This window comes from Perognathus longimembris, chromosome 1, assembly GCF_023159225.1.
Source record: "Perognathus longimembris pacificus isolate PPM17 chromosome 1, ASM2315922v1, whole genome shotgun sequence".
Classification (NCBI taxonomy): Eukaryota; Metazoa; Chordata; class Mammalia; order Rodentia; family Heteromyidae; genus Perognathus; species Perognathus longimembris.
Genome location: NC_063161.1, coordinates 57,732,177 through 57,746,397, shown reverse-complemented (window position 1 = coordinate 57,746,397; position 14,221 = coordinate 57,732,177). Strand labels below are relative to the sequence as shown.

General features: G+C 45.5%; 1 protein-coding gene across 2 annotated transcripts in view; it reads left to right on the top strand.

Annotated features, from left to right (window-relative positions):
* The first annotated feature begins 1,624 nt into the window (after positions 1–1,624).
* The window catches only part of Ano6 (anoctamin 6), a 158,474-nt gene continuing 145,877 nt past the window's right edge, over positions 1,625–14,221 (top strand). The window contains exon 1 of one of the 2 annotated variants that reach the window (XM_048365969.1): positions 1,625–1,838. In XM_048365969.1, coding sequence (XP_048221926.1) covers positions 1,769–1,838 — 70 coding nt within the window. In that variant the 5' untranslated portion in view covers positions 1,625–1,768. The remainder of the gene's footprint in view (positions 1,839–14,221) is intronic. The other variant, XM_048365975.1, reaches the window with a different exon arrangement.

Genomic DNA, 14,221 nt, shown 5'->3' with positions numbered 1-14,221 from the left:
TTGGTTTCCAGGACAGCTTTCTTTTTGTTTCTTTTTACTTTGTCTTTTAATTTGTGCTTTTATTTATTGTTTGTTGTAGAGCTTGAACCTGGGGCCTGGGTGCTGTCCCTGAGCTCTTTTAATCAAGGCTAGAGCTCTACCACCTTGAACTACAGCACCACTTCGTTTTTTGGTGGTTCATTGGCAATAGAGTTTCATGGATTTTCCCACCCATGCTGTCTTTGAACCATGATCCTCAGATCTCAGCCTCGTGAGTAGCTAGGATGACAGCTATGAGCCATCACTGCCCCAGCTCTAACTTTACTTTTTTTTTTTTTTTTTTTGGCCAGTCCTGGGCCTTGGACTCAGGGCCTGAGCACTGTCCCTGGCTTCTTCCCGCTCAAGGCTAGCACTCTGCCACTTGAGCCACAGCGCCGCTTCTGGCCGTTTTCTGTATATGTGGTGCTGGGGAATCGAACCTAGGGCCTTGTGTATCCAAGGCAGGCACTCTTGCCACTAGGCTATATCCCCAGCCCCTCTAACTTTACTTTTGTAGAAAGGAGGTGGATGTAACTTACAATGGGGGCGCTTTAAGTCCCTTTGACCTTGAGGACTTAATTTGCATCCTCCATGCTGGCCCCACGTGGTGAGGATTTAGGCCTGCGCCCTGCTGCATGCTACTGAAGGCAGAAGCTGAGGGGTACTTCTCTGACCCTCTAAACATCATTTGGGGCAGAAACCCACCTTCCTTTTGGGTGCACATTTCTTCAGATGAAGCTCTTTCTCCCTTTCCTTTTTTTTTAAATTTAAGTGATTATTTTTGTGCCAATCGTGGGGCTTGAACTCCGGGCCTGAACTCAGGGCCTGGACTTTATTTTTCCTTCTCCACCCAAGGCTGGCGGTCCATCACTTGAGCCACACCTCCACTTGTTTTTTGTTTTTCCTAGTTAACTGAAGGGAAGAGTCTTGCTAACCTTTCAAGGTGGGCTGGCTTCGAACCATCGTTCTCAGATCTCAGTCTCCTGAGTAGCTGGGATTGCAGGCATGAGCCACTGGCACTTGGCCAAAAGCTTTTTCCATTTCCTCCATAGCTCGTTTTCTATGAGTTTTTAACCCTTGCACCCCAGTCCGATTTTATTTTTCTGACAGCTCGCCTTTCACCCACAGACCACAAGCCCACCCACTTCGCAAACTGAGTCCTCTTCCAAATGAGGGCACATATGCTGGCTTTGCTTCCCAGAGTGCAGCTGTGCCTTCTCTCTGGTTCTGCAGTAATTCGAGGGCAATAAACTGCAAGGCCTGTGCATGTGCCTAGAATTCTTTTAAGGTGCCCCATGCAGGGGCGAGGCCCGATGCACCCCCGTCCTCCCCGGCCCGGGCGCCGTGGCCTCGGGGTCCGCGCGCGCTCTCCAGGCGCAGGACGCGGCCCTGGCCCGCTCCACGCCCTCGCCCCGCTCCGCTCCACGCCCTCGCTCCCGACTTCCTTTCTGGGCTCCGCATAAAAGCCGGGAAGTTGCCGGACGGCGCCGCGGATCGCGTCTCCGCACTGGGCATGCTCCGTGGCCGGCCTTCTCGGGCAGGGCTTCGCTGCGCGCGCGGGGCAGAGAGCGGCTGCGGGGCGCAGAGCGGCTGCGGGGCGCTGCGGTCCCCACGCGGGTTCGGCTCCTCCCGCCTGCCGGTTCTCCTCCGTCTCCCCGGGGCCCGCCGCGGGGCTCCAGAACCCCTGCCTTGACGTCGGGGTCGCCGCCGCCTCCGGTACCGGGGCGGGTTGGGGGTGTGTGGGGAAGACATGCAGATGATGACCAGGAACGTTTTGTTAGACATGGAGGAGGAAGAGGACGAGGACGACGGAGATATCGGTGAGTGGTTTTGGGTGTGTGTGTGGGGGGGGGTACCTTCATCTCCACCCGAGAACCGGAGCTGGCGCGGGGGACACTGCGTCTCGGCTGGGACGCCGGGGACCGAGATCCCGCGGTCCCTGCCAGCTCCGGGCTCACCCGTCGGGGTGGGGTGGGGTGGGCGCTTGGTGCGGGGTGTACGTTTTGGGGCCCGGGAGCGCGCGCCCCTCCCCAGGACGGGCGGGGACCGCAGCCCCCTCCCCGTGCGCCCGATGACGCCTCAGCGCGCGGAAGTCGGCGGCGGGGAAGGAACTTTTGGGTCATTTCCTGCGCCTCCCTTGGGGCTCGGGGATTCCGGGGCGCGCCGGGGTGAGGAGCGGGCGGCGGGGTGCCGGGAGAGGCCCTGCTCCAGGATCCTGGATTGCGATCCGCCGGAATCTGGACTTAAAGTGAAAGCGGCGGGGCGGCCCCGAGGAGGGCGGAGGCTGCGGCGGGGCGGATTCCACCTCCCCGTCCCCAGGTCTCGGTCCCGGCCCCGGCCCGCGGCGGGGGAGAGGGGTCCTGCAGCTTGGGGCCGGGGAGGTCAGCGGCCCCATCTGTAACTCGCAAGTGTTGGAGGAAGTGGGAGGCCAGTTGTTTAGCCGAGTAAGACCAGCCAGCGAGGGGCCGGGCGAAAGGATCTGGGACAAAATCAGCCCCCAGAGCGGGATGCAGTCTCGGGAGGCGGCGAGGCAACACACGGCCCCCGGGTGTCAAAACCAGATTTCAGACGGCACTATGCGTCCTGCAAAGTGAAGAAGTAGAGGAAGAAGGGGTGGGCCGGGAGGGAGGGCGAGGGCGTTGGAGGGCCGGGGCGGGGGGGGGGGGGGCGCGGCGCTGGTCAACAGGCTTTGTGGACTAGCCACTCCGTACATACATTGTATCTATAAAAGAACTCTTCCATCCGAAGTCTTCCAGCCTTCCTGGCGCTGAAGTTTAAAGTAACGTGATTTTAGGGTTTGCGTCTGGTTTTCCTTTCACGTTTTACTTGCTAGTCATTTAAAGTAGAATTACCTCTAACTTCCTTAAGAAGAGGACATTTTTGTTTGTTTCTTAGGAGAGCAGTGTATCACGTATTCATCTCCCCGGGAAGAGCCAACTGTGTGTGTGTGTGTGTGTGTGTGTGTGTGTGTATGTATGTGTATGTGTATGTGTGCACCGGTACTAGGTCTTGCGCTACTGGCCTGGGTGCCGACCCCTTGCTTTTTCTGCTCAAGGCTAGTGATCCACCACTTGACCACCACAGCTTCACCTCCGGAGTCCAGGCCTTGCATTCTCAGCCTTTGAGTAGCTAGGATTACAGGTGTGAGCCACCAACAGCCTGGCCAGGATTGTTTTTTTCTAGGCAAGAAGGCTGACACAAGTTGTTCTTTGTAACTGCTCATACCTGTCAGGTATTCTGACTTGCTAGTCCTGTACAAATGAAGGGTCTTTGTACCTAGTTACTGCATCGATGCTGAATTACCACTTAGCAAGATTAGATAGTAAATGATGATGACTTAGGAGCAAAGTTTAAAACATTTACAATAAAATATGCACCCTCGGTTTCCTCACAACTCCTGCCCGTTTTGGTGGGGTAGCACTGTTCCCTTTGCATATTGTAAATAAATGGACAGGAGCCAGGGGTGATCTGAGTTTTTGTCTGTTCCACTGTGCTGTCAGAAAAAAAAATTGAGAAAAACAACTAGGTTTAGTTTTTGTTTACCTGGTAAGGTTTAAAATTCACTTTAAGTTTATGATACTAAGCTTTTTTTTTTCATTCGTTACCATAGTGGGGCTTCATTTAACTCAGGGCCTCACAAACAGCTTTTTTACTCAAGGCTAGCCTTCTACCACTTGAGCCATAGCTCCACTTCCAGCTGGTTTGCTGGTTAATTGAGTCAGTGAGACTTTTCTGCCTGGGCTGATTTCGAACTTAGATCCCCAGATCTCAGCCTCATTAGGATGACAGATTGGCCCACCAGCTCTTAACTTCCTTATATTTTTCATTACAGATACAATTCATCCCTTTTCCATCAAGTATTTAGTATATTTTGTCGAGCATTGCATAAACAGGGTTCACCCATTTTTGTATTTTGCAATACTAATTTAATGTGGTTTTATTTTTTTACGTATTGGAAGCTTTTCACCATGCCTATTGAAAATTTAAAGTCATGATACAATAATAAACCTCTTTAAAGGTTACCAGAAGTAGCCTGATAATGGTGAATAGCCTGTTACAAAATAATTATAACTTCCAACTATGGGAGAGGAGACTCTGGTGGGAATGATTGTAATTTTAACCTCTGCCTCTAGTTTTGTAATGTTAAAGTTCTTGGCTAATAGATTTTTCCTATGTCTACATGTTAGCTCCTGGTAGTATAGTTCTGTCTCTCTGTCTGTCTCCCTCTCCCCTCTCTCCTCCCCCCCCCCCCGCCCCCCCCCCCCTCCCTCCCATCTTTCATCCTGGTCTTGGACTCAGGGCCCAAATACTCTTATCACATTACATTTATTAGCTCCACTTCCCTCTCTCCCTCCCTCCTTCCTTCCCTCCTTCCCTCCTTTCCTCCTTCCCTCCTTTTCATTTCCAGTGCTAGTACTGGGGCTTGAACTCAAAACCTCTCATTTTATTTTTCACTCAAAGTGGCCACTTAAGCCACAACAATACTTCTGGCCCTTTTGATAGTAAGTTGGAGCTAAGAGTCTCACAGACTTTTCTGTTCTGTTCTGTTCTGACTTTTAACCCCAATCCCACATCTCAGCTTCCAGCATCTGGCTAGGAGGGGTGCTAGGAGTTTAAAGGGAAGGATGGATGGATCTAGTCTATGCTTTCGGACAGATCTCAGTCGAGCTCGGTTGGAAAATAGAGTGAAGGATGGAGATGTTTGTGGTCCAAATGCCTGCAGCGGCCGAAGGGAGAGACAGAGGTGGGTCTATGAGTTTTAGGAAAGAGCTTGTGTCTGTGAGCATCAGATTTCTTCCTGTCAAGAGGGATACCTACGAAAGCCCTGAGCTTGAGCTGAGTGAAGGAAGAAAAGTGGCAACAGGCAAGTTTTCTTTGGTTGCACCAAGTAATTTTCTCCTCTGCTTTGGCTTACACCATTCCCCTCTGCCCTAATTTAGCTCCATCCCTCTTCTCTGTGACTCTTCCTCCTTCCAAGCCTTTGTCAAACCCAGAAGCTTATTACTGATTTTTCAGCTCCAAGTCACCACCCAGTCACTGATCACATCCTGGTTCCTGGGTTCCATGCTGTTTGCCTGTGTTTGGTCTTTGTGGTGTATTATATTTGCATGTACTATCACAACTAGAATGTACATTTCTTGGTGACGGGTCCAGCCCTTTGAATCTTCTAGAAACCATAAAAAATACCTAGATGTTGTGGACATTCCACTGACAGAGTTTTTCTTCTTTTCTTTCCCCCTTTTCTTCCTCCCTTAAAAAAAAAATCTCTCCCACCCTTCCTTTCCTTCTTGTTTTGGCATGATCTCAGGTGCTCTTCCTTGGCTTTTTTCCCTCTTTTTTCACGGGCTTGAACTCTGGCCCTGGGCACTGTCCCTGAGCTCCTTTTTGCTCAAGGCTAGTGCTCCACCACTGGAGCTACCAGCCACTTGAGGCTTTCTCTGTGATTAGAGATAGGATCTGAGGAGCTTTCCTGCCTGGGCTGGTTTTTAACTGCGATCCTCACATCTCAGCCTCCTGTGTAGTTAGGATTACAGACATTAGCCACCAGTGTCTGGCTTCTTCTCCCTTAGCTTTTTATGTGCAAAGCTGTTTTTCTACCACTTGTGCCACAGCTCCACTTGCTGTTTTGTGGTTGTTAATTGAAGATAAGAGTCTCAGACTCTTCCTGGTTTGGCTGGTACAAATCGTGATTCTCAGATTTCAGCTTTGCTGAAGATTATAAGCCTAATGATGCTCATGCACACGTATGCGCGCGCATGCACACACATTTATTTATTTAAATTGTCTTTTATCCTGTTATAAAATGTAAGCTCCCTGAAAGCAGGTCCTTTAAAATTCAAGCTGAGTCCCTAGGGGATATGGATAAAGACAACCAAATAATTGTTGAAGGAATGGCTGATTGACTTTCTGACAATAACTTGATATACTGTCCAGTGAGTTTTTTGTTTTTGCCAGTCCTGGGTCTGTATTCAAGGTCTGAGCACTGTCCCTGGCTTCTTTTCGCTCAAGGCTAGCACTCTACCACTTGAGCCACAGCACCACTTCTGGCTTTTTCTGTATATGTGGTACTAAGGAATCGAACCAAGGGCTTCAAGTATGCTAGGCAAGCACTCTACCACTAAGCCACCTTTCCAGCCCAGCAATTCCTATTTCTATTATTACTTACTTTGTGCCAATTCTGGGGTTTAAATTCAGGGCCTGGGCATTGTCAGGGCCTGGGCATTGTCTGGGCCTTAGGTTTTGTGCTCAAGGCTAGCGTGCTCTACCACTTGAGCCACAGCTCCACTTCTGGCTTTTCTTTAGTAGTTAATTGGAGATAAGAATCTCTAGGACTTTGCTGCTTGGGCCAGCTAGCTTCCAGCAGAGATCCTCAGAACTCAGCCTCTTGAGTAAGCTAGGCTTATAGAGGCCAGAGCCACCTGGCTTCATTCCTTTTTGCATGTCATAAATGGACTCTTGCCTCATACTTCTGTTTTCTCAATGGATTGCAGTAGTCACGTATGCCCCTTGCTCTGCACCTCCTCCTTCATTTTCAACTTTAAGGAATTTAAACCACAAATTCTTACAGAGATTTCTATTATAGATATGTGTAATTCTGACCTTTGGTGATGGGAGATAAGAGTTATTAAGAATCCAAAGCAAGATAGCCTTGAGTTATGGAATGATATTTGTAGCAGGCTAGATTGAAGTGATATTTAAATAAACATTCCCACTCTAATTAATACATTATGTTTTTCTCCTGTTAAATTTACCACATTGTATTTTGAATCTTTGCTTTAGTATGATTTAGTATGGCTTAACAAGCAGGTATGTCTGAAAAGGGGAAGCTCTGTTTTATTTATCTTTGTAGGTGTACAGCAAAACATTTTTTGTGAGATCACAATTTTAATGGGAAGTTTTACCTGCCATATGAGTTTTAGCCCAATCTACTTTAATTTTTTTTTTTTTTTTTTTTTTTTTGCTGGTACTGGGAGTTAACCTAAGGGGGCTCAAGCTTGGTTGATTTGGTGTTCTATCACTTGCCACAACTTCAGCCCAGCTGTTTTCTGCTTAATTGGAGATGGAATCTCTTGGACTTTTCTTCCCTAGCTGGCATGGAACTTTGATCCTCAGGTATTAGCCTCTTGAGTACTTAGATTATAAACGTGAGCCACTGGTGCCTAGATTTTACAGTACTTTTTCTTAAAACACAGTCTGAAGCATTCATTTTTTTTTATATTACAAGAAAAATTGACCCTTTGTCTGGGCAAAGCCAAAGATGATTTTTTTCCCCTAAACATCTAGCTAGAATTTCTGTAGAAATGGGAAGAGATTGTAAAAAGCTCAATTAGGAAAACACAGTCTTAGTTTCTATAAAACACACTTTATAAATAAGTCTCTAATTTGCATAATTGTACTCTGTATAAAAACATACATTCACAAGACTTTGACCTAGGGTTAAAGTTCTTCCAAAATTAAACATGATAGAGAAAAGGATTCTAAAGGCTAATACCTTTTCTTGCCCTCCCCCCACCTGTTCTCCAGTAGTTGGATTTTAACATAATGTAGGAAATAACATTTTAGTGTTCTAGTATGAAAATATTAAATAGAAAAGCAATACTTGGACTTCATAAAAGAATATTTTATATTTTCATTTGTATTTCTGGCTGCTGAATAGCTTACCTCATCAAGATCTGTCAGTTAGTATTCAGATATGTAACCAGGGCAGTAATAAATAGAATACTACAGAGTTGCCTATTAACCCTTACTTTTACGTGTCTGCTAGACAAAGGTTTGATACATTTTGGCTGAACAATATCTGAATTGCTCTTTGGTTTATGTCCAAAAATATTGCTGATCTATTTGTTTTATATTTCTTCAAACTGACTGCTTCTGGAGATGGGTGCTAATTAATTTTAGTTGTACTAAAAGAAAGCAAAAGGAAAAATTAATGGTTAAAATAATGAGGGCCAGGAGGACAGCTCTGTGCTAGGTCACTTGCTTATTTATCAGCATGCATAAAGCTCCAGGGTTCTGTCCCCAGACTACCATAGCAATAGTAATTACAATGATGTAAATAAGGATATAAAATGATAATTTTGTTACATTAGATTCCTATAATCTATATTTGCTAAGATTTACCAATCCATCTAGCAGTACACTTTCTTGTTGAAAGTAATTGAAAATGATGGTTCTCGGTTTAAAACTAGCTATTTTTGTGTAGACTCAACTCAGAATGCATTATGTTTGCTCTATCAGACAAATCCTGGAGATTCTCTCCTCTAGTCAACCCCCAAAGGAATGGAAGTGGAGCTGTGGCTCAAGTGGTAGAGCACCAGCCTTGAGTGAAAAAGCTAGGAGTGTGAGATCCATAGTTCAAGATCCAGTATTGGCACTGAAAAACAAACCTCCAGAATATTCTGAATAAAAAGCATTCCTATGTAGACACAATAAGACTCTCAATGTTATTTTATAAGCTTCATCATAATTTATGTAATACTTTGAAATAATTGCACTCCAAAATTACATTATTGTAGTTTTTCTTTTTTTCCCAGTCGTGGGGCTTGAACTCAGGGCCTGGGCACTGTCCTTGAGTTCTTCAGCTCAAGGCTTGAGCCAAAGCACCACTTCTGGTTTTCTGGTGGTAATTGGAGATAAGAATCTTATGGACTTTGCTGTGCAGGCTGGCTTTGAACTGTTATCCTCAGTTCTCAGCCTCCTGAGTAGCTAGGATTATAGGCATGAGCCACTTGCGCACAGCCTCATTGTATTTCTTTGTACTATTAACCTACTAAAACAAATCCTGAGTGTTGGCAGTTGGGTAAAATATAACTCTCTGAAAAGAAAAATATGTTATTTTCTGGATGAGACAAATAGTAAAGAAGTATGTAAGTTTACTGATGGAGATGCTGCTGAAGGAATTTACTAAGAGCCTCTTAGTTTCTTGTGAAGGGGTGTATGTGTGAAGTCATACGCAAAGAGGTCAGGAAACATAGGGAAAGATTACTGTTGCTATGGGGCAGTAAGGAAGGAAAAGGAGTTTGGCAGTCAGATGACCCTAGTGTGTGGTCAGCTAGGACTTCATGCTGTCCACCTGGCATCTGTCACCTGAGGACACTCAGCCTCTCTGAGTTTGTTTTGTGAACCTCTGGTGAGAATTCTGGGAGGGGGGCTTTTTACTAGACAAATAAGTGACAGTTTCTATGTGTACTCCCTTCCCTCCCTCCCCTCTTCCTTCCTTCTCCTTTCCCTCTTTCCCTCCCTCTCTCTCTGCTTTCCTCCCTTCCTTCCTTCCCCACAGCTATGCTACTCATCTTCTAAGATCAGAGCCCTTCGCCCTCCACTATGGTGTTGTGATATGTGTTGCTCTGCATGCCTAGGCTGCTCAGTAATTGCCAGGTCAAAGCTCGTTACCACATGGGCTGTTCTAGACACATGCTCAGAAGGTAGAGAGAGTTGGAGACTAATAGCTAGCCTAAGGATTCTGCCAAGAGATGATTATTGTATAGTTTGAGTTACTACTCAGACTGACAACATTCTCTGAATTCAGAAGCATGTTCTTTTTTTTTTTTTTTTTTTTTAACCTGTTATGATGGTACTGCTGGCCCTGGGCTCCTTTTTTTTTTTTTGGCCAGTCCTGGGCCTTGGACTCAGGGCCTGAGCACCATCCCTGGCTTCTTCCCGTTCAAGGCTAGCACTCTGCCACCTGAGCCACAGCGCTCCTTCTGGCCGTTTCCCATATATGTGGTGCTGGGGAATTGAAGCCAGAGTTTCATGTGTAGGAGGCAAGAGCTCTTGCCACTAGGCCATATTCCCAGCCCGTTTTTTTTTTGTTTGTTTGTTTGTTTGTTTTGCCAGTCCTGGGCCTTGGACTCAGGGCCTGAGCACTGTCCCTGGCTTCTTTTTGCTCAAGGCTAGCACTCTGCCACTTGAGCCACAGTGCCACTTCTGGCCATTTTCTGTATATGTGGTGCTGGGGAATTAAACCTAGGGCCTCATGTATACGAGGCAAGCACTCTTCCCACTAGGCCATATCCCCAGCCCCCTGGGCTTCTTTTGCTCAAGGCTAGCACTCTACCACTTGAGCCACAGTGCCACTTCTAGCCATTTCTGTGTATGTGGTACTGAGGAATCAAACCCAGGGCTTTATGCATACTAGGTAAGCACTCTACCACCATGCCTCATTCCCAGCTCCCCTCCCCCCTGAACATTTTTGCTCAAGGCTAGTGCTCTACTACTAGAGCCACAGATCCACTTTTGGCTGTTTGGACTTTCCTGCATGGGCCAACATTGAAGAGTGATCCTAAGAGCTCAGCCTCCTGAGAAGGTAGGATTACAGGTATGAGCCACTGGTGCCTGAATTGGGAGAGATATTTCAGGATTAATTCCTCCTCCCCCCCGAAACTTTAGCAAAAGGCTATAGAAGTAGTGAGGATGGCAATTCCATCTGTGGTCCCTGTGGCATTTGTCACTGAATAATTGCACAAGAAGAGTGGAGATATTTAAATGAGTGAATAGCTATTATTATATAGTATATAATGAGGAAGAGAAAAGGTTGAGGTTTTTTTTTCATTATTTTGATTTATTACCCTTTAGTAGTTGTAAAAAAGGGTTTTCAATTCAACATATCAGTTTTGACATCTCTTCCCTCATTCTCCCGGATCTCTCCCAACCCCACCCATTCCCACAAGTTACCTGGTTCCATTTTCACACGTGTATTGAATATTATCGCATTCCTCTCTTTTTGTTTTTTCCTCTCCCCTTGACCTCCTTCACTCCCAACACGCATCTGGCCAAAGCAGTCAACCTTCAGAAAACCATTCTTTCAAGATAAACAAAAAAGAACAAGAGGGGTCAGAGTTCACTAGACTGTGGAGGGGAGGCACAGCTGTTGACTAGCTTTGGCTTGATGTTTACAAGGGCTTCATCCTTATCATTCATGCTTCTTCTCCATACTCCCCAGTTTTCTTCTACCAATGTAGGTGGTCTTCGTTTTAGTCCTTTGTGTGTCTCTGAATGTGTCCTAGAACTGGCTGTGGTATTGGGTCCCAGGCCCTTCATTCTAGTATTCCTTCCAGCCTTGCAGTGCTGTGCCTGCCATGGCATTCATATGAGCAGGTGCCAGGCAGGTACCTCCCTTCCACATCCCTACAAATGGCTAGTAATAGATTGAACAAAGGTGATTTTTCTCCCAATGTAAGGTGAAAAGTTGAATTATATGATGCATACTTATTTTGGAGATTAAAAGGAATGGATGACTGAGGCCTATGTTGAATGAGTATTTCTGTTAAAAATATATAGATAGCTTCACCTTCATTTGGTCAATGGAGTGGCCTGGCATCCTGTTGTACTTTGGCTGTCAATGGTGATGAAGCAGTATGCTGCTGTGCTGGCTTGCAGGGATTTTCTTTTCTTATTTATATTTATTTAGCCAATTCTGAGGCTTGCACTCAAAGCATCAGCACTGTCCCTGAGCATTTTTTGCTCAAGGCTAGCACTCTACCACTTGAGCCACAGTGCCACTTCCAGCCTTTTCTGTGTATGTGGTACTGAGGAATCAAACCCAGGGCTTCCTGCATGCTAGGCAAGCACTCTACCACTAAGCCACATTCCCAGCCCTTCTTTTCCTTTTTAAATGCCAATACTGGAGTTTGAATTCAATGCCTGATCACTACTCTTAGCTTTTTATCATTCAAGGCTGGCATTCCACCAGTTGAGCCTCAGTTCCACTTCCTGCTTTTTACTGGTTAATTGGAGATAAGAGTCTCACAGACTTTCCTGCCTAGGCTGGCTTTGAACTATAATCCCCAAATCTGAGCCTCATGAGAAGCTAGGATTACAGGCATGAGCCACTGACTCCAGGAGTATATCTTTTTTTTTTTCAATTTAAATGTAGGCACATTTATAGCATTTTACTTTTTTTTTAATGTCAAGTCAATTCAAAAGGAAAAAAAATTCCAAAGTGTTTAATTTCCCCATGAGACTTTAAAGTTTTCTGGTCATTGAGTGTGGTTGAAAAAGGTTGAGGTTAAACTCTGCCAGAGATGTTTAAGATTAAGGACAAATAACATGGGAGAGATGAACAAAGGAAGAAATTATTACCCTTGTACTTTGAATAGCTTTGAATTTAATGCTATCAAAAGTGAAGTGATCACTACTTAATTTGCAGAAGAGCTCTGTGAAATAACTCATGTTGTATATAGGAAAGTCAGGAGCGGCTCCATTTGTATGCATTTGAGATTCAGCCTTGGACGCTTGCTCTGGCAGCACCAGGCCTAAGACAATTTTGGAATTCCATTCCATTTGGGTGTGTGGAAGGAGGAACAAGGCTGTTTCTATGTCCAAATAAAGTAGAGTTTAAGATTATTGCCGGCCACTGGTGACTCTTGGCTGTCATCTAGCTACTCAAAGGCTGAGATCTGAGGATCATGGTTACAAGTCAGCCCAAGCAGGTAAGTCCTGGCACATAATACACATACACACACACACACACACACACACACACCAAACAAAAAGAGTATTTCTTTATATTTAAGCTTTCCATGGAAGTGGTTGGTGTGTGCGTGTGTGCGCGTGCACACGCCAGTACTGAGGTTTGAACTCAGAGCCTGGGTGCTGTCCCTGAACTTTTTCTGCTCAAGATTAAAAATCACTCTGCCACTTGAGCCACAGCTCCACTTCTAGCTTTGTTCTGGTTGACTGGAGAAATAGTTTCATAAATTTTAGTGCATGGGCTGGGCTTCCAACTTTGATCCTCAGATCTCAGCCTCTTGAGTAGCTAGGAGTAGCAAGTGACTTTTTCAATCAAAGTGCCATCTTTCAGTTGAGCTCTTGGAATTACAGATCTGGTCATCTTGATTTTAGTCTCTACCCTTTGCAAGATTACCTGACCAGCCTGTGTTTTCTGCTTCCATTTAAACGTAAGTGGTATTTAGCATCCCCCGGAACATGCTTCTATAACAGGCTCATTGCAGCCTTCAAATCATAGAGGAGACATGAACATTTCCAAACAGGGCTTTCATCACTCTTTCCCTGTGCAAACACTCAAAAGGCTTTTTAGCAATAAGGTAATCATGGTTTTCCTGAGAGTTGTAGTCGCCTAAGCTGTGGCTAGTGGCTTGTTTTATTCTTCAAAATACTTATTTTACAAAGCTCAAGCATAATCTTGACTAGCTTACTTAGCCAAAAGGGAGGAGAAAAAATCCTCCTGAATGCCAACTATGGATGGCTAGCCCTCAGCGGACCAGGCCTGCTGGTTTTTAAAGAGTCATGTGCATTGAGATTTCATTTAGCTCAGAGCACAGACGAACTAATTTTATAATTTGTCCTGTAGGTTATGTGATTTATTTTTTCTTTCTTTTTTTAATGTTGGTCCTAGGGCTTGAACTAAGGGCTTGGGCTCTGTCCCTGAGCTTTTTTTTTTTGCTCAATGCTTGTGTTCTGCCACTTGAGCCACAGCTCCACTACTGGCTTTTTGGTGATTCATTGGAGATAAAATTCTTTCCTTCCCAGGCTGGTTTCCAACCATGATTCTTAGATATCAGCCTTCTAAGTAGTTAGAATTACAGATGTGGTCTCTGGCAAATTATATGATCTTTTAAGCCTGAAGATACCCAAGAGGATAGAGGGAATACCATCTTCCTCTACATGATGGAGGAAAAACAAAAATGCACTCTGATTCCCTTCATTCACCTAGTATTTGTTGAGTGTCTTCTGTGTGCTAGGCATTGTGGGAAGCACTAGGAATTGAGTGATAAATAAGATAAAGATGGCTCCTTGATTTGAAGGAATAGACAGCCTGGCAGAGAAGCCAGGCATACCCACCCAGTAACCAGCAAATTACATTGAAAGGTTCTTGGAGAAGAGACTGAACCCAAATAGCACAGCTGACAAGAGCACTTGGGTGTGTCCAGAGCTATCTCACGGGCCCAGTTCCTCCCTCTGTTCCCCTCTCACTGGGGGATGGCTGACAAGTGCAGCTGTTACTTCTGTAATTCTAAAAATAACCTGACCTTAGATAATCATCTCTACAGGGGAGGTCTGTGAGAGAGACTCAAGATGCACATTTGTGGTGGAAAATGCCACATATGGTTTCAGGCTAATTCCAGTTAAACTCCAGGCATTCACCACAAGGAGGCTTCCATTTATATTGATTGCTATAGTTTGTGCTGATCCTGGGGCTTGAACTCAGGGCCTGAGTGTTGTCCCTGAGCTTTTGTGCTGA